The following is a 21500-nucleotide window of genomic DNA, read 5'->3' as shown; positions in this document are numbered from 1 at the left end:
TGGTCCCAAACACTATGCCAGTTCATTGATTGCCTTTCCCATTTACAACCCTTCAATTTTGCAAACTAATTGTTCAAATTCAAACATGTTCGTAAAAATTGAGTTGAGTGTAAATAGATATTAATATAGATTAATTAATTGCATCTTATGAAACATATATCAATTTGTTATCTTGTGAAATCAGACGCTTGAAGATGTTTATTTTATATAAGTGCTATCATTTGTGTTTATTTGCTGGTAACGGAATATTATTGATGTGTTATTTGCTCATGGTATTACGGCAGGTCTCTGTGATTTTCATCTTTTTAATAGAAATTTTTTGCAATATTTGTTTGCAGTTCAAGCTCAAATATTTTAGAAAGCATGATTATTTTATCAATTTTGTACAGCATTTAACATTAATTTTACTTGCATGTTTTTATCTGAGATTTAAGGCTATCAAATTTCTGTTCATTATTTCTATAACTTTTCAACTTTTTTGTTATTTAACAATCAAAAACTCAAACATTTTATAATTCTACTTGCATGCTTCTTTGGCGGATTTTTACAGACACTGAGAATATTCGACTTGTTTTCTGTGCCGTAAAAGATACAATTCTTCAGAACAATTTAAAAGAATGCAATTTAGCCTAACCACTAGTGTTATAGATGCATAGTGAAGTGTATTTTCTGATATTTATCCAACTTTAAAGGTCACCAATTACCATTCTTGGCATTAATAATTGCCTATCATAAGATACTAACTTTGCATGTTCATTCCTTTTTTCCACTTCCTGCTTGCTGTCATTTGTTAGTCAGATAGCTATATCCTTTTCATGCTTTATATAAATAAACTTGAAGAGAAAGAAATTCATGTTTCAGGTAAGAATACTTTTACTGGAAAGTATTTAGTTAGTAATGAAGATATGAACCAATTTATATATAAAACAAATATCTCACATATTTCCCCCCGTTTTTTTATATCCCATCTTAAATAGTTGAATGATTACTTTCCATGAATACCCATTATTTTTTTCAGCAGATGATTTAAATTCAAATTCTTATAAGTAAATAGTGCTTTACATCTCATTTCTTCCCCAAAGGAAAACAAAATTCAATTATACGTACAGTACACACCACTTAATATAACCATTATCATTCAGGTATCACTTTTGCGAAGTATAGACTAGTTCTATACCATCACTGGGAAGAAAATTTTTTATATTAATCACAGTTTCTATTTACAGTTATTTTCAATCAGTTAATTGTAACTCATAACTTGTTATTCACTCGGTTAATTATTTTAAACAAAAGTAGTTATGAGAAAAGCTTCAAAAATTAATAACTTTCTTGCTTTTAAATACCAGTTCATTGAAGTTACTACCCATCATCCAGCAAGTAGCTTCCATTATTGTGTGGTTTTTGAAATAAAACATTTTTTTACATTTACTCAATTTAAGTTGAAGAGTGTAACACACCTAATGTACCTGCATTAAGCCTTTAGCAAGTAAATGTTTGGAAGAAACGCAGTCTGAATTGGAACAACCTTTCTTAATTAAATTTATACAAAAATACATATTTAATTACCATTTAGCACAGAACATCAGTGAAGTCACCATATTCTACTTACTTGGGTTCTTACTGTGTAAAAGTATTGTGAGATGCATATAAACAAACTAAAATTTTACTTTTTCTTTTCTAAAGTATTGGGTATTTGGCATGCTATAGTGCATTAGTGGCATTCTACATTTTTGATGATACTGCTCTTAGCTAAAAGCAAGAGGTAGTAACCATTGTTCTATTAGTAATATTCAGATTTTATTGTCCTTCTGTGGACAACTGGGGTCTTCTCAGTTCCTGGCAGATGATTGTGATGCTGTTGTAGTTGCTGCAAGGAAACAAAACAAAAGTGTGTTTGCGAATAAGGGGTGCATATATGGAGAGCTCAGAACTCAGTGAGAGTCAAATTTTCTCTGAAAAAATGACTTTCGTATGAAATGCCTCTTCATTGTTATAACTTTCACTTGTGCTAAAGTATTCAATCACTGTCTTAAAATTGCAACAGCAGATAGTGCCACTCATACCGACCACAAAATAAAAAGATCCTTTTTTTCTCATTTTTGATGTTCATTGACTTACACTGATTGGCTTCTGAGCCCTCTATATACACTGCTCAAAACAATTAGGGGAGCAAGCAAAAAAGTGAAGAAAACCGTGCGAGACAGCCACGTATTGGCATACAATGGATAGTACACGCGTATCAATGCGCAGTACAGAAAAAAGACGTAAAAAAATTTGGAATTAAGCTTTAATTCTTTGAAAATATGGAAAAAACATGAAAAGATGATTTAGGGAAACAATTTGGTTACATGTAATCGATAAAAAAAAGTACTGTTTAGACATGATGCATGAGTTTTAATAGGGCGTGTGGTCTCCTCGAACAGCTAAGACTGCTGCACACCTGTTTGCCATGGATGCGATGAGGTTATTGATCAGACTTTAAGGAATACTGTTCCACTCCTCAAGAAGTGCAATCTGCAAGTCTCGGACAGTAACAGGCGGCCTTGGTCGCGCAGCAATGCGTCGTCCAAAAATATTAGCTGGGCCCCTTAGCTCCGATTAGCTTCTTCTGTAAGCGAGAGAGAGAGAGAGGAATCGAAAATTTAGAAAATGAAAATCGTGAAAATTCAGAATGGAATATATATATATATATATATATATACACACACACACACACACACACACACACACACACACTGCTGGCCACCCAAATTGCAACACCAAGAAAGACAAGAGATATTGCAACAATATTTATTTTCTAGATAACATGTTGACCAAGCATCAAATGATTAAATTTATAGACTTCTGTGAAGTGTGGTTCCTGCCAAAATCAGTAGCCAGAGTAGCCGCCATTGTTGGAGATCACCGCTGCCACACGCCTCGGCATTGATTCAAAGAGACTTTGGATGTGTTCTTGGGATACAGCAGACCAAGCAGCTTCTACGCGTTGCCAAAGTTGATCTGGTGTGGCAGCTGGGGATGTAATCTGGGTCAATCGTTGAGCAACCATGGACCACATGTTTTCTATCGGCGAAAGATCCGGAGAGCGAGCTGGCCAGGGAAGCAATTCAATCTGCCGATTGACGAAGAACCTTTGGACAATGCGTGCCATGTGTGGTCGTGCATTATCCTGTTGAAATATGGCTGTGGGCAAGCCCTGAAGGTAAGGAAGGACAACTGGCTCCAACACCTCGGAGATGTAGCGCTGGCTTTTTAAAGTACCGGCAATGCGTACTAGAGGAGTGCGAGAGTGATATCCAATACCGCCCCATACCATAATACCCGGTGCAGGACCAGTGTGGCGGTGCATAACGCAGCTGTTCAGCATCCTCTCTCCACGGTGTCTCCAGACTCGAATCCGACCATCGTGGTGTTGCAGACAGAAGCGTGACTCATCAGTAAAGACAATTTCATTCCATTGTGCCGTCCACATCCTTCTTTCGAAGCAATGGACGTCTTGCGGACAGACCACTCTGCTGTAAACGGCGTCGAATGGTACGCGCAGACACTGAATGTGCTGTGCTATGGTTCGTGATGTGGCTGAGCGATCCGTCACTGCCATACGCACAATACGCCTGTCATCACGTGAAGTGGTACACTGAGGTGGATGCGGTCGAACATGTCGGTCCGTCGTAGCCTCCTGCATCCAACGATCACATATCCGCATTACAGTTGTTTGGTTTCGTCCAACACGACTACCGATTTCCCTGAAAGATAATCCACAATCTCGGTAGGCCACTATCCTTCCTCTGTCGAACTCGGATACTTGATCAAAAGATGATCGCTGTTTTCTACGAGGCATAATTGATCGTTTTTTTTGAAAAAATCACAAGAAAAACACAATTGCCGTACTTCAAATCGTCGAAATCTCCAATCCTTAAATAGCGCTTTGAAGTGGCGCCACAGGCGCGCGTGATGGGCGTCTGCGCTGAAATTCTAATCATTTGCATATCTCACCTCCGCTAATGCATGTTGTAAATTTCATATTATTTGCATGCTTCCTTCAGGGTGTTGCATTTACGGTGGCCAGCAGTGTATGTTTGGGACATGCTCGATTGGATTCAGGTCAGGAGAGCACGCTGGCCATTCCATCCGCTGTATTGTTTCAGCTTCAAGCATGTTCTCCACCAGACGAGCTCTATGCGGTCGGGCATTATCATCCTGGGAAACAAAGGAATTTCCAATGGCTCCAGCGTAAGGGATGACATGAGGTCGCAGTATCTCGTCTGCATACCTTCGGGCCGTCAAAGTGCCATTCCGAATGATATGCAGGTCCGTACGTCTGCCTATGCTGATTCCACTCCATACCATCCAATCAGCTCGTCTGTATTGTGACCTTTCACGAACGAATGTGGGGTTATTTCGAGTGCCCCTGTCCCTCCATACCAGAACACGTAGGGTGTCACACTCCAGACTGAATCGGGACTCGTCTGTAAACAGCACTTGGCTCCAATCATGTTGCTCCCAATCTCGATGTTCAGCAGCCCATCTTCTTCGGGCCGCACGGTGGCGTGGGATCAACGGAATGCAGACCATTGGCCTACGTGCATAGAGCCCTCCCTCATGAAGCCGATTACGTACTGTTTGGCTGGACACCCTTCGTCCTGTTGCCAAGAGCAACTGTCTTTGCAGCTACGTAGCATTCTCTGTTCTGTTTCGACGGGCTGTTAACCGTATATACCGGTCATCAGTTGCTGTAGTGGCGCATAGCCGACCTTGCCCTGGTCGACGTCTAACATTTCCTGTTTCTTGGAATCGATTCCACAGCCTTGCAACAACACTTCTGGCGACTCCAACAGCGTCCGCGACACTACATTGTGTTTGCTCGGATTCCAGTCTGCCTATAACACGCCATGGATTCCGGTAAATCACGTTGTTGAGACATCCTCAAGTCACCTTGTCTCAAAAAAAAAATACTGCGCAATCGAATTTCACAGTTACGGCAGTAAAACAGACGTTACTGCAACATCCCGATTTCTGCCCTTATCTCCTTTTTCTGGTTTTTGACGTCATGAACTTTGATTTGCATATGAAGTTTTCTTCTTCCCTTTCCTGCTAGGCTTTAAATTATGGATGATTCATTTTATGTTACTTATCGGTATACATCTTCACGTAATTTTGTTAAAACCATGTGCTCCCCTAATTGTTTTGAGCAGTGTACATACACTTTCAAACTTTAGCCTTCTTCAATTCTTCAGTATGTATATGAATGTAGTGTAGTCAGAAGTCTGATCATCAATATAACAAAATTCCACATATAATGAAAGTTTTCCATCTGCCTTGGATTTCATATTCCTTATTTTTAATTGCATGTAACAAATTTAAGAATACTCATAAACAACAAAATTTTAAACTTCTTTTTAATTGAATGGCTGTTAGTTTTTCATTGAGTTTTTAATCTTATCTACAAATACCTTCTTACTATTTGCATTGCTGCAATTGACACTGTTTTTTCCCTTTGATGACATCAGCTTAGTTTTCGTTTTTCAAAACTAGTCTCAAGTCTCCTGAACCATTTTTGAGTTCAAAATCATCTTTGCTTCATGCTTTATAGAACCTTGTTTTGGAGAATAAATTGTGAATTTTTTTGTTGAAGAGGTTTTCCGCATACATGCAAAGAAACGGACCATGCAAACATATGTTTCGTACATGTTTGTTAGACTTAGATGTTGGTTGTAGTGCTAATAATGTGCAAGGTGACTTAGAGAATGTCTTTCTCAATGCTGTTGGAAATGTGCTCGAATTAGCCAAGATCACCTGAAACATATTTAATTTTTGGATAATTCAGGAATTCCCCTTGAGTTTCCTATCCAATTCAATGTTGAAATTACCTGGTAAATTAAGTTTGTTTTCCTAATGTTTTGGAAAATTTAAAATTTGATTCAGATATATGATTTAAAGAATGTCTCTTTTCTCAAATTCTGGCCAACTTTTAGTCACTCTTTTCTTTATTCTATGGCTTACTGATCTTTTTTAAAATATAACATTTAACCTATACTTAAACATTAAAAAAATTACAATCAACAAAATCAAAATTTTTTTTGTTGTGGCTATAAGTAAGAAGCAATGATTTTATTACCAGTTAGTTCCACTTACTGGCTTTGTCTTTCTGCTTACAGCTGGAGTTTTACCGGATCTTAGATGACTTCATTAGCACCTGCCAATGGCATATGTAAATGTTACTAGTCAGGCAATATCAACAGTTCAAAAAATTATGAGTTGGCATATTTAATATTTGTGTTGATAGATTTTTGTATGACTAAGTTATATTTTCTATGTGTTTTGCAGATACCGAAAACATCAGGTTTGTATTTGCTGCTGTAAAGGACACGATACTTCAGCAAAATCTCAGGGAATATAATCTTGTCTAACTGGTTGAGATTCTTTGTGCTGAAACTTTACTGAAAAATTCTGGTGTGCTACATTTTCTAGTAGCCAGATTCGTTGCAGTGCCACATTGCATACCAATGGATGGAAAATTTCCGCACTCTTGTGTACATAAAATGTGCCTGGAAAATGCCTGTTTGTGGTGAAGCTTTATCTGGGCAGTGTGTGGAAATCTTGGATGTTTGAGATATCACATTTTATCATTTTTTTAATGGCAAGATTTATGGGATGCTGCGCTTCGGTGAAACAATGTGAATGCATTTGAAGTCAATTTATAAATATAAATGAATATATATATATATACATACATATATATATATATATATATATATAGCTTTGTTTTATACATATATGTGTACTTTTGATTCTCATCGTTTTGAAAGGTGAAAGGGGGAGAAATTTTGGCAGTTTAGTTTTGAAGATATTTCTATATCGGGGGAATTTTTGATAAGTTATATATTTCTGAAGTGTTATCAATATATATGATTTTTATTGTGCTTATTAGGTTTATAGACACAGTATTATAAAATAGCACATGTCTTTGTTATGTTTCTCGTGAGAGGCATTTTCTTAAGTTTTTAATTGTATATTGTTTCAAATGCTTGCCATGCTTTTCTTCATTGATCATTAATTTTTAGAAGAAAAACTTTATAACCAGTGATGTTTATCCTTTTATTTTTTTATTGATCTTCTCGTGCGTGTCACAATGTAGTCATTGAGAGAATTTAGATATCGATATATAAAATAGGCTCCAGTGAGAGTCATTTTCAAATTAGTTACAAATTGATATGGTTGTGTGATTGTGATTGGATTTTCCTTTTTAAAAATCTGTTTGGAAATTTTTCAAATGCTATGTATTTTTTTTACCCATGCAGCAATATAGTATTGTAACACATATTCATCATTAATGATGGAAATGATTTATTGTGCCAATATTATGGAACAAATTCAGTAACAGGTTTTTTTTATTGTTTGATCATCTCTTTGTAGTGTTTAGTTATTACAAAACAACCTACATAAACTACAGTTATATTATAGGCATGTAATTTTTTTTTTTAAACAGAATTAGTGGTATTGTAAATCAGTACATGATTATTGTGTGCAACATGTGATGCATTCAATTATTTGGAACTGAAATGTACATATAAAAATTGACACAAAGTTTTTGTGAACCGATTAATGGCTAAAAGAAGTTCCCGTACAATCCTTTTCTCGCATAACATCTCAGTGATATCTGAATGGGAAGTATTTTTCATTTTTTTCTCACACACACACATCAATTTTCAACAGTTATTATTGATTTCATTTTTTATGTAACCTATCTTTAATAACTGAAACCAATTATAAGGTGCCTGGAGAATCACACTTCAGCTCTAGAAGTAGTTTTTTTCTTGTGTGATTCCAAATACTATGACTCAATTGTAACAATTATTTTCTCCGAAGTAAAATTCATTTATTGTCTAAGTTTCCAAAAGTGGTAAATTTATCTTAATGGTAAATCAGAATGGATAAAGGTGTCATGAAGAAATAATGTAAGAGATGTATAAAAAAATGTTAATTCTGTTCCGTTTACATAATTTTGTTACCCAAATGGAACAGGATTAAAACAACTGCTGATTTCGAATATGATGCTTCAATGTACTTGATTGGTGATATTTCCTGAGACTTTGAATTAAACTCAATCAGGCTCTTTAATCGTAATTCACAAAGCAAAAGATTAAATAAATAAACAGTAGTGCTCATGTCATATAAGCATGTCTATGCCAGCTGATGGACATTTATTAATTCTCATTTGTCTTTTTTTATATATCAGAAGTTCTATCCTGATTATAAATATTTCCATCTAAGTGCTGCTCTAAAAAAAGTAGTTTACACAGAACATTATAATGAGGCTCCAAGAACTGAGATGTCTGTAGGAGTATGTGAAAGTTACAGCGACACCACACCTCCCATTCCAGAGGACTCAGAACTTGTAATTGAAATAGGAAAATATTTTTTTTAATAATAAAACAAGATGTCTGCGCTTCAACAATGAGAATGTTTATGAAAATCTGAATGATATAGAAATTAGTGAAAATTTTATGTCCTACAAAGGGATCCTCCTATTATTTTCACTCTAGGCCTTGTGTCTGATACAGTGCCGTCTTAATGCGTTGGCCCACCCGGGCCTCAAAAGGTGAGGGGGCCTCAGTGGCCCATGGTGCTTTTAAGACGGCCTGGTCTGATAAGGATGGCCCTGTCTGATAATACTAATATACTATATTTAATGATATACACTAATTTGTTGAATCAACTTTCTGTTGTTATTGTTTATGCATATTTCAAGTATTTTTCTATCTTTCCATGTTGATTTTATCCGTAATTATGTTTTTCTATTTTTCAATTTTTTTTTAAACGGGAGCACATTTTTAATATGCATCTAATGAATGATAAATTCATTACAAATTTCTGGTATATTTCTTGATGTTGAGGGAGATGCTCTCTATTTGAAAATTTGAACAATAGTGAAAGCACACATGAAAAATCATGAGTTATCATATAGACTTCTCATTGAAAGATCCCCGTATAAAATTACAAAGTTATAAGAAGATATCTGCTGTGCAGAAGAAAAAAGACTTTTTATTTTTATTACCTTGAAAATTCTAGTACATTTTTTGCATGTTAAAATTCCACATTGTGCGGAAAGTGGATCATTTCAATTTGTTTGCATTATGTGGTAGTGTAGCAGGGTTGATAAAAATCATTTTTTTAATCAAAAAAACCTGATTTGTTTTTTTTTTTTAAATATTGTCTCTAAAATTTGAATAATAAATTTTAAATTTAAATATCGTCTAAATATGAATGAATAATATTAAATTCTAAAGATAAGTATATTTTTTAAGCATAGAAATCAGACTAACACCAATTTTTTAGACCATATTGAACTGGATAAATAAAATAAATGCATAGTAGGGGTATTAAATAGTTTTCCTAACAAGTATAGTTCTCACATTTTGACTTACAGACAATATTATGATCTAAAGATCTTGCATTAAAGAGCGCATTAGCATACTAAACTATTGAAAATCCCATTTATCATACCAATGATATCTAAGAACAAATCATTCTATGTTTAGAACAATATTGAAATTTGTACTTGATAAAAAATTCAAAAGCATAGTTATGTATGCAACTAACATTCATTAATTTAATCAGTTTAAATTTCTGGAGTAATATCTTTTTATAAAATATCACTGCGAAACCATAAACTTTTCTTTGAAAAAGAACCCCCTCGAACGAACAAAGTTCCTTATTATGAGCTATGAAAAATTTCTCTATGGTGTAGCATAATTGAAAAAGCATTGGGGGGGGGGGGATTAGAGTTGTGGAAAATTTTAAGTTTTGATTATGGCTTTTGAAATTTATTATTTACTTTTGAAAAGAAACATATCTTGTTTCTCAACTGTGACAATTATTTCCATTGATAGTGGCTACTTTCACAAAGCCTGTAGTAAATTCCATTCCAGGGATAAAAATCTTGTCTATACAGTTGGCACTTTCTTTAACGACTTCACTTTCTCTGAGAAAGAAAGTTTTTGGTAGAGACTTTTTACAAGATTTTAGAGAAAGAGGTTTCTAATCTTCTGAGAAAAACTGAATTAATTCTAGCAACCTGACTTTTTACCCAAAGAACAAATATCTTCATCACATTTATTTAAATATTAATTAATGTGTAAATAATTAAAATATGAACCTTATTATCTCTCATTTACTTGTATTACATCATACAAGTTAAAAAAGATCGTATTCAAAATTGGTTGAAATATCAAAAGTGTCCGATTTTTAAATCAGTGATTTAAAAAAAAAATTGGGATTTAAATTGAGCTACCCTGTAATGTAGAAACTGAACTACAGAAACACCTAAGATTAAATAAATTTTTATATATAATTCACTTGAGCATCCATATGTTAGATAATTTATCCTGATATGGAGCTGAGATGTTTGTTATATTGAAAAAGATTACTACTTAAATAGTGCTCGATATACTGTGTATATATATATTTTTTGCTCCAATTGTTCCATTTTATTTAAGAATAATGTCTGTAAAGAAAGAGTGTTTAAGAATAATTTCTGTGACATGACAGGAAAAAATTACAAATATACTCTCATTATAGAAAATATCTTCGCCCTTCTTTGAATTTTTATCATTTGTTAATGTACTTTTTAAACATCACTTACCTTTTTGCTTCATAATTTGATTTCCATGATTTTATTTGCTGATTTCAGTTTACGAATCCATTCAGACTTCTAGAATGGAATGATACTGAAATTTATGTGAAATGATAGGAAAAAATTACAAATATACTCATTATATGCTCCCATTTTACTTAATCTTATTTTTACTTGTTATTCTACAAAAAAAATCTAATAAATTAACGGCTTTACAAATAAACAAAATTTCTGAAAAAAAATTATATATGACTGCAAAAACTTGTTTTCAATTTTGATAAAACAAATGTAAATTTTGCTTTAAGGAAGATGTGACTAGAATAAAACACAAAGGAAAACAACAGATTGAGCTGTAAAATACCCTGTAATGTAATGTTGCCTCATTTAGAGAAATTTCTTGGTTTTTGACATCAAGGCAGGCAGACATAAACTCGGATGTCTATTATGATCTGTCTGACCAGTTAAATTTATGGCAAGATAAGAGATGATCGGAAGATTAAGAGACTCGTTCTATCTGGAGTGAGACATTTGAGCTCAATATCGTTGAAAGCTATTCCTCTTATAAAGTCTTGTTCTTTTAGTATTTCTGCTTTTTATGTTTGTTTATAAAAATCATTATTACATTTACTATAGTTGAACGCCACTGTATAACACATGTTAAGGGGCTGAAAGTTTAGTTTGCTATATCCCAGCATTTCTCAATCTGGTTCACGGACCAATGGTGCATGTTGTCTGTAGGCAGACTTGATAATTTTATTCTGATTGAATGAAAAATTATTCAATTGTATGTAACTTATGTTAGTACAATATTCTTATTTGTTGAAACGCAAAAAACATATCTTCGCACTTGAAGTCTGCCATATTTCAGCAGAGAAGCCAGAGCATCAAGAAAAATACAGGAAATAGTGCTACTATGTACAAAGTATGTCTAATTGTCACCCAAAAATTGCAGTATTTGTCGAAATTTCCAGTTATTGCTGAAGAGCAGAGAAAGAAATGGCTTCTTTGAACTGTAGTAAACAAAAATATGTTTCACGAAAAAAAAACCAAGACTATATAGGGTAAACTAATCACATTTATTTCAATTGGGGAAAAATACAGGAAATTTGGATTTTAAATATAGCAAAATACAAAACATTGCCAATTGTTACCAGAATCATTGCAATAAGTTATCAAGATCACCAACTATTGGTGAAATTGTTGAAAAATTTTCAGTAAAGTGGAAGTGAAAAGCTGTTAAGAAAATCACAAAAAACAAATGTAGTTCACGCAACATTGAACAAGACAAATATGAAATATGTGAGATGAATATTTACTGCTGTAATTAATCCTAAGATAATCTATAAGTTATGAAAAATATCTGCATTCACAATTTTAGTAGTTTTCAAATGAGAGCTTTGTTGAATAAAAATGTTGTTACGGCCAAAAATGAAGGACTACCATAAAATGTGGATCATATAGTTACACCATTCGTCGTATGGTAAGTTAGTGGTCTGTTGAATTGTTTGTCATTTTGCTGGTCCCTGGTTCAGAAAGGTTGAGAAACGCTGTATCCAATCTGATTAGAAAATATTGTTCATTATATCTGAAGGTTCTATACAATCCATGTTCACTATAGTAGGGTACAGCTGTATGTATATAGTGAAATTTTTATAGGCAATTATCATTTCTTGCCAGCCAACCTTCCTTCGCAGCAAATTCTTGTCAAAATCAACAGAAATCTCTGAACTAGGCTCTATATAGTACTAAAACCATCTCTAGAGGAGGTTAACTGCCATCCAGTGTACAGCCACTTTTTAAATATGGATTGAATATGAAAATCTTATGCTTGTATCACTTTTAATATGGAGTATCTTATCCAGTTTTCACTGAAAAATGATTCAAAGTCCTCACCACTGATCAGATAGCTGTAGAAATAAAAATTTCAGAAAGTGACAAAAATGGAGAATCTGACACAATAGCCATATAAAATGTATGAAAATGATAGATACCCTGAAAAATCTATTCTGAGAAATTGAGTGCCTCGACTCTTGCTCTGTAGATATATTTCAAAGCTTGGCTGAAAAGTTTAAAATAGTAATATATGAGAAGAATTCCAAAGAATGTGAAACCAAAATTTATTTCAAGATAAAAATTATTTTAAATGTTAACAAAAATTTTATTTATTTGCCATATTTTTATTTTAAACATTTATTAAATGTTTGCTTTTTTCAATTTAATTCAGTGGTCACCTTTACATTCAGCTGTATTTTCATGAATGCCAACTCCTAACCTTATGGAGGTTTTACAATATGTTTATTGCAATAATGGGTCTTGTGTGATTTTATGGACTTTTTTTGGAATGATTAAATGTTTTATGTATAAATTAATAGTTGTTAGTTTTTTTCCCTGCTTCACACTTATTTTCAAATTGCTTCACCTGAATTGTCTACATTTGCAGAAAGACAATATTAAACTTATTATATTTTTAAGTATATAAATAGAGGAGCAAGTTGTCAGAGCCCACAGACTAAGTTTGTGTTGTTAAAAGCACCCAAAGTAAATCTGAAATCAATTATGATCATTGAGGTTGATGGAGCAAAAGTGGTAATTGTATCATTTCAAAATATGCAAGAAATTGAAAACACTTTTACATCCCAGTAAAAAATTATATCTGTGCTAAAAAAATCTGTCTTGTCTTGACAGATAAGCATCATTTGTTGCATGTGACTGGCATAAAAGTAATATTGTCTCTAAGTTTCAAAAATGCTTCCCAGCACACTGAAATTTTTACCATGCCATGATAATTAACTATATTGTAGGCTATGTAATAGGCGTGCACTGTATTATTATTCGATGCAGATTGACAAGTCAGTGCAGGTAAAACAATGCAGCAAGGTTTTTTCCGATTATTACTATTTATTCCCCAGAACCTTCCTGAACATTAAAGATAGCATACATATATTAGTTAGTGGCTATCTACATGTGCATATCGTGGTTTAATAGATAATTCTCAGAAATTTTATATAGTTAAATATCAATAGATTACTCTCTAAAGTATGATAGTTTTTGATTATGTGAATGACTATAATGCTTTAAATTTTTGGCTGGTATATATATATATATAAATTTGTTTCTAACCCTGTAACAGCCAATGGGGAACACATTGGTTCTATTAATTGGCAAGAAATATTTTTTGAGCATGGAAGCACTTAATTTTTTTCAGCATTTATTCCGATAAATTTAATTTTTTTTAATCATCCATTTTCAAGAAAGAATAAAATTTAATTTTTTTGTTTTTAATTTTAATGTTTCTATGGATATGTGCAGGTCCAGAAAACATGCTAGAAATTTTTTTTCATGAATTTTTTAGTTGGTTTCTCTAAAGCAGTGGTTCTCTCAACCATTTTGACTCGCGGAGCTTTTTCTGGTATATAATTTCTATGGCAAAGTCGTGTATGCCTATTTTTTACTTATATAACAAAGTTACTGATATATTATTATTTTAAAAATATTATATATTTTTGTTTTGTAAGCCGCTGTAATCGTCCTGGGGGCAGGAGTCGGCATAAAATTTCTCACATTCCACAACTGTGTCTTTTTTCCCTCAAGCACCAAGGTTGAGAACCGCTGCTCTAAAGGATTGGAAGGGGAAATAGAAAGAAAATTAAGAAAATGAATCGAAATCTTAATTTGGCTGGTAAAAGGTTAATTCATAATTTAGTAAAAATAATGTGTATTTATAAAGTTTGGTTAATATTATACAAATACAACGCCACAACAGGCAAAATGCCCAACGAGGTGGCTGATAAAAAGATGCCCATAAAAATATGGATGTCATATGTTTCAAAAATAAAGCAACCCAATTAAAAATGCAATTAACACAAATTATAAACAATATATACACATGATAAAATATTATACAATGCCCATAAAGAATACTTATGGTTGTCTTATTCTAAGAATGGATAGCTTCTCGATTTAACCCAACATGTTTATCGTATTTCTTTTTAAACGTGCTTGATCTCCTTGATGTCTAGTAACTTTTTGTGATGAAATTGTTTTAGCGATCTCGTTTGGGAGGGAGGGGGCTGGGGTGCTAGTTCATTGATTTTTGTAAAACCACCATTCTATTCCACAATTCCAACTAGTTTGCCTCAAATTTCTGATCCCATTCACACTGTCAATGAAAGCTTTCAAAATTGAAAATCCCTAAAATCCCACTTATTTGTGAGCATTAAACAGCATTTTTAATGTTATTCCTTTTTGTTTAAATAATTTGTGTGAAAAAGTTCAATTTTCATTGCAAGTAGTTTGCCTAGTTTGTTATTGTAACTTTATATGCATTTGTTGATGTTGAGCAATATTGGTATTTGGTATGAACTAAAAAGAAAGCTTTATACAGCTTCTAGTTTTATTTCTAAGGATAAAGTTTGCCTAAAGTTTCTATTGAAAACTTGAGTCTGGCATAATTTAAAATTCTCTATTGAAACCAGCTGATTCAGTATACCTGATTTTAGCAATGAAATTTTTAAAACACAGTATTTACTCGAATCTAATACTGTGAAATCATCAGCTCTGAAAATGTGTTCAGTTTCTTAATAATGTTGCCTATTTTTGTATAAAAATGTTTTATTTTAGATTAGGGGAAGTCCATGTTGGATTCGAGTAAATACAGTGCTTGTTTAGATGATTGGGTGAGTTTTTTAACACACCTGCAAAACCATTGATAAGTAAACAAAAGTTTAAAAAAAACCTGCCTTTTGAATATTTATTTGATATGAAAAAAAAACTCTTTCACTTGTCTATTTCAAGATATTTAAGTAATTTTCATGTCTTTAGTTTTAATTTTAAGTATCCAATGTTTATTTACATTGTCCCGAAATCATGCAATGCATCGTATTCATTCATTTTTTTTTATTATAAAATCATTGTAAATGTTTTATTGCTGCAAACACTTGAATTATTGCTTTACAGTGGTCTGGAATATTGGTTTATATACAGCATTTCTTGGCCTATCTGCCACAGTGCCACCAAAAATTTCCCCTGTATTTTCATATTCGATATTTTATGAAAAAATTATGCTAGAATTTTTCATATTAGTCTGAACGATATCCCCTTTTTTCATTTGTGTGACATCAGTTGGTTGCTAATAATAATTGATGCACAAATCGCGTTAGATCTGTTCATTATCAGGTAGTTTTGCTTTAAACTGATGATTAAATTTTTGTTTTAAAAAAATATCCTTCGAGAAACTGACTATGAACATTATCATAAAAAAGTTAAACATAAACTTAACCATTGCATTTCAGCTATTCGAAATCGACTCGAGGCATTTAGAAAATGTTTTTTTACACATATTTGTTTGTATAACACAAGAAAACAAATTTCATGGAAACTGAATTTCATCCTGAAAATGTGTATCAGTTAAGCTGATGAGGTGCTTACAAGTCAAAAAATACTTTTTCATATTTTTTTTCTCACTGTGCGCTTATTCCAAGAGATACGATATACTTTTTGGGACCACATTTCATCTGCTAATGAATCATTAATTTTTAATCTAGAATTTCGAAATTGATGCAGAAACTAGCTCAAGTAGTATCTGTTGCAAAGCAGTTTATCAGTACGTTTTAAAATGTAATTATATTGCAATTATTAGGAGAAAATAACTCCTTTGTTACCCATTCTAAAGTGTTCATTAGCCTGTTGAATACTTAAGGCTCATCTACATCAAGTGTGCTATGTGTTGCCTTTTAGTGATTTGCTGAACTTCTGGTTGACATGTACTGTATTTCATGATATAATTTCCTATAAGACACTCAATGCCCATCAAAGAGATTGCGAGTATTAATTTTTGGTGGTTCATCAAAGATATACGTCATGCTTCCAGAATTTTGTATAGCAGATAATCATTGTACTGGGGTAGGAAGCTGTGTGTGGAAGAAAAGAAAAAGCATAAAAATCAGGCCTATTTATTTAGTAATTACTCCTCGAGAGAAATCCAAGTACTTGCTATATAGATGCACCTTCTTGGCTTATCTCTCTCAACACTCACCCTAAAATTTCTGACTTTTGCAGTGACAGGTTTATGTCACCTGCAAAAACATTTTAGCATTCAATTGATAGAAATTATGTCTTTCTCAAAATTCTGGATCCAGTGATCATAAGCGAAGATAGAGTAGAAGGTCAGAGGGAGCATGACAATGTCAATACATACATGTTAGGTCACCTGGGCACATGTCTTTGATATTGGGGGACATTGTTTCCTCCCCACTCATGAACTCCTGTGTCTTCACCCATGCTGATGATGTTATTAGGTAAATATGTTATGTAACTGAAGTAGTGTGTCATATAAATGTGGAAGTGATATAAACAATAAACAAGGTTTCACTGTATCTGGTGTGAATCAATGAGTTAAAAATTCTCCTCCCTCTCTTCATATATTTTTAATGGTTTTTTTAATCTTTTTATATAGATATAAATGAACAAATGCTCTTATGAGCAAAGTAGTGAAAAGTTTTTCTTTTTTCATTATAGTTTTGAAACAAAGTATTACCTTTCACTCAAAGTTGAGTAAAGTGAAATTTTTTATAAACTCAGTTTTTTAATATCCAACATATGTATTGGTGAATGTTTTATATTTAATAACAATCGATTGCTCAAAAAGTTGTGTTTTCAATTTCATTTATTTAAATATATACAATTTGAATATTTAACATGAATGGCCTCATTCTAAGCATAAAAATTTTCAGTTTTAAAGATGAATTTTTTTGTTGAATGATGTTATGAGTTTAGTTGCTTCAAATGTTTCGTTTTTCAGGTTATAATATTAGTTTCAATGGAAGCGTCAAACAAAAATTTTCTAATTTTTTACATGTACTAGTATTCTCCTACTATGTTACATTTAGCCCTCCAAATTCTAAATTAACTTGCCTGTATGATATTTTAACATAATTTTTGTATCATATGGAGTTCAGAAAAGAAAAATAAGATGTCAAATTACAAGATGGTACTTCTTGCATTAAAAAAATGGAAATATAACAATGGACAAAAAAAAGTGGTTCGAGTAATAAATTTCTAAAAGTAGTAAACAATTTTCCCTATTTAGTTTTGAATGAATCATTAAATTATTGGGTTTTGTTTTCATGCATGTTAGGCTCTTCAATGAAATGGCTTCCATCTGTTTGCTAAAAAAAAAAAACATTAGTGTCTGCCACCTTGGCAACTCACGGAAGCTTATTTTACACATTCCTTTTTGATTAACATCTGAAACTGATGTTGAATATAGTGTTTATATGAAGCGGTACTCCAAAGTACTTATCTTGAAACAAGTCAGCTAATAAAGTTTAAAAAAAAATCCATAATTTGGAATTTTTTAAAATAGTTTTTAATGTAATAATATATGCAGTCAAAATCTTGGTTAATTCAAAGTTCAAAGTGTCTGGAAAAAGTATGAATTATCCAATCAATCTATCCCGGATCAGTAAAATGATTGCAAATTGCAACTTAATCATCAACATTCACACATAGGATAATAATTATTAAAATTTTATGAGTTATGTGAAACTTTTTCCTAAATTTTAATAGTTTATAATTATAATAATTGATCTTAGCTGCTACATTGTTCCACTGTTCTGGAATCAGCATAACTGCAGAATTTCTTGACCATGTTCAAAGCTATATTTAAGAAAACAGTTCACGCTCATCTGTTACGAAACTATTTCCCAAATTTTGCTTATCATTTTTTTGTTGTCGAGAAAATATACTGTCATTAATCTATTACAATCTGAACTTTCCGATATTTTTCATTCTCTTAATGAAGACAAAAAGATTCAGATTTTGAACAGTACAGCTTTATCTATAGATTGAAAAAACAATCATGGTGGTACATATTCTCAATGCACTCCAGCTGAACAATGTTAAATGAGCATTAAATTATCAAAAAAATAATAATAAATAAAAAATATATATATGAACTGAATTTTGAAACTTTTGTCTTTAAAAATTTGTTGTTTAACAGATCGAGAAAAGTCGGACTTCTTGTATAATTTTTCTAAACTAAATTTGCTCATACAAAAATCATGATTTTTTTTCTCTTGAACTTTGAATTAAACAAGAGATTTTAATATTAAATTAGATAGAAAACTCAAGGAGAGTTCGTAAAAATTTGAATTTTCCAAAATTCAAATATTAACCAAATTCCACAGTATTTGTTAATGTTTTCCTATGGAGAATTTGTATAAATTTGTTTATTTCAATAATATTAACTAAGATATCTGATCATTTTAGGATTAGTCTTTTAAATAAATTTAATCTCTTAAGTCTAACTAACTTGAAAATTTAAAATAAATTGGACAATTTTTCTCTTATGAAATTACATTTTTTTCCATTGATTTATGTAATTTTGGATTTTTTTTCAAATCAATTTTTATTTAAAAAAATTTAAAAAGTAATAAAATAATTTAAGCATGGAGATTTTGTAATTCTTATTTCGACAATACCATTCTTTGATGATTATTTTCTGGAATATGACTATGAGTTCAACTCAAATTTTCTTGTTCTAAGTTCTAGTGGCATGCATATCTAGATGTAAATTAAACATCACTTTAAGGACTAATTTTTTCCTTCTGCATTTATATGTTACATAATTTCTACATATACAACTATCTTTAGAGCTTTCAAAATAACAAGTAATAACTAATAATTGAAATAATTCATTATATCTCAGATACAAGAATATTTCATCAATAAACGCCATCAAAACTCTGATAAGATTAACTAAAAATATTTCACCATCTAGAAATTGTGCCATATAAATATGCTTTTATACAGCAATTGTTTTTCTATTATAGAACCATAACTCTAAGCATTCATAATGCATGCACTAACTAAACCAAGGCATTCATATTTATGCATAGTTCTTTATGTGTTTGGCTGTCCATTTTTTTTTCATATTAATATTTTTTTATTCAGCTTGATAAAGCGTAAGAATGTAAATTCTTTGTTATTTTTCATTTTTCATAAAGCATCCATAAAGCTGAGGCCACACTCGTTTCCAGCCTTGCTCAGTACATTCCAAGGTTGATGGGCGATTAGTTTGGCCGCTCCACCATTGGCAATGATCGTCAAATGTTGTAGGTTAGAAGGTATTGGAAGGCTTGTCAAAGAGAATGACCAGGGTCTTCCAGCCCCCCCCCCACCCCAAACTGTTGGCAGATAGCGGTACTGCACATAACAAGCATTATACAGAAACAAACTTTACTTCAGGTTCACTACACGTACGACATGTACCAATCCGTTAGAAGTTCTGCAGAGGAATGTGGATGAGTTGCATGTGTGGTTAAGTAGTAGCCCCCAAGTCAAAGAAGCCGTTGCCTTTCCTGATCTTCCAATCCAACTTCATTGGTCGAAAAACACCAACAGTTACAACATGAGAATATCTTTGGAGAGAGTTTTGGAAGCAAATATTTGCCAAGGAATATTAGCCAGGCTGGGCCAGTGTGTAGCCATCCTATGCCACTGGTGCTTCATTGCAGCGGGGAGGCAAATATTTGTGAATGGCTATTGGACGAGGCTGGATATTAGTGTGGTCCTAGCTTCCACTAGGCTAACCTCCAACTAGTCAGAAGACCAAGTTGAGTTCAGTCTTGTTCTCATAACTTCACCTGCAGGTCAGGCAAAACTTTGAGGTGATAGGAATGAGCTTCTTTTCCTCCTTTTAAATTTCTTCTTTATAAATAATGACTTTTCAACTGGTTTTACAGAGTTCTATATTATCCTATTATAAATTTTATTTTAGTAAAATCAAGAGGTATTCAGTAAACTGAATGAGTTTTTGTTGGTAACTTTTCCGTCCTGTTCAACAACTCATATGCATGAAAAATGTTTTATTTGTATTGCAAAGTTATTCAACCGTGATTATCTCTTAGGTTCTTAAGAATGATTTTCAAAAATTATGAAGTTTTTCATATTGTTTGAGTGCATAAATTAGGGGTTTTTTATATTTTTTTATATTCCTGTTATATTACTTTTGTCTATTTCAGTGATGATTTTTGGTAATTATTTTCAATTAAAATCATATTTGAAAGATTATATAGAGAGGAATGCAATTTTGTTATCACTTATTGAAATATAAATTGTCAATTGTGGTTTATGTGAAAGCTTTCCCTCATGCTGATACAAGTCAACTTTTAAGTAGAAAGGAATGGTCACATGATGGACTACAATGTGGTGCTATGCCTGTAAAAGTTTTGCAATTGTGCAATAAAACCTGCTTAGCATATACTTTGTTTATTTTTTTATTGTGTATATTTTAATTCTGTCTAAATCAAATTTTATTGTTTAATGTAAAGCACATTGACACACATAATTTCTTGGGATCATAAACATTAATGTCATTAATACTTCCAAGGAAAAATAATTTAAACTTTTGAGAAGACCGACCATATGAAGGCCCCTGTTCATCAATAGGATGTACCCACATACGTCTATCCATCCGTTTTCTTCTGAGATAAAGGAGATATTGCAACTTAAACTGTCTATGTGTTACATACTTTAACACAATGATTTTTTAAAATTTAAAAAAATTTTATGGCACAAAATATTCGTAAATTTTGGTGATTTTTTTGAAAAAGTTGCATGTTGAGTTAAAGTTAAAATTCAATAAAAAAAAACCCAATTAAAACCCTAAAAGCTCATGTTAGAGTACCGTAAACTGGAGTTACATTGTGCTACTTTTGAGGTTTTTCCTTGATATCTTCCCTTATGCTTTGCCTAGGCTACTGGGGATTTTACTATAGATAGCCTATCATTTCAGCTTCCGATTTCTGGTTTAAAAAAAATTATAAGGAAAGCATGGATGGAGGAGATGGGGGGGGGGGGGGTC

General features: G+C 32.3%; 1 protein-coding gene across 2 annotated transcripts in view; it reads left to right on the top strand.

Annotated features, from left to right (window-relative positions):
- The window catches only part of LOC149067554 (guanine nucleotide-binding protein G(q) subunit alpha-like), a 94111-nt gene extending 73212 nt beyond the window's left edge, over nucleotides 1-20899 (top strand). The window contains exons 9-10 of one of the 2 annotated variants that reach the window (XR_016195328.1): nucleotides 551-861; nucleotides 6328-6399. Coding sequence is in view for 1 of the 2 variants with exons in the window: in XM_089252458.1 (XP_089108584.1) it covers nucleotides 6328-6410 (83 nt within the window). In the remaining variant the exon portion in view is untranslated. Of the gene's footprint in view, nucleotides 1-550; nucleotides 862-6327 lie in introns of both variants that reach the window. The other variant, XM_089252458.1, reaches the window with a different exon arrangement.
- Nucleotides 20900-21500: the final 601 nt, after the last annotated feature.

The sequence above is a fragment of the Pholcus phalangioides genome, unplaced genomic scaffold (assembly GCF_987345545.1).
Source record: "Pholcus phalangioides strain wild (caught in Gottingen) unplaced genomic scaffold, Ppha-v1.0 ptg000029l_1, whole genome shotgun sequence".
Taxonomy (NCBI): domain Eukaryota; kingdom Metazoa; phylum Arthropoda; class Arachnida; order Araneae; family Pholcidae; genus Pholcus; species Pholcus phalangioides.
The sequence above is the reverse complement of the archived record's forward strand: the minus strand, read 5'-3'. Positions and strand labels throughout refer to the sequence as shown.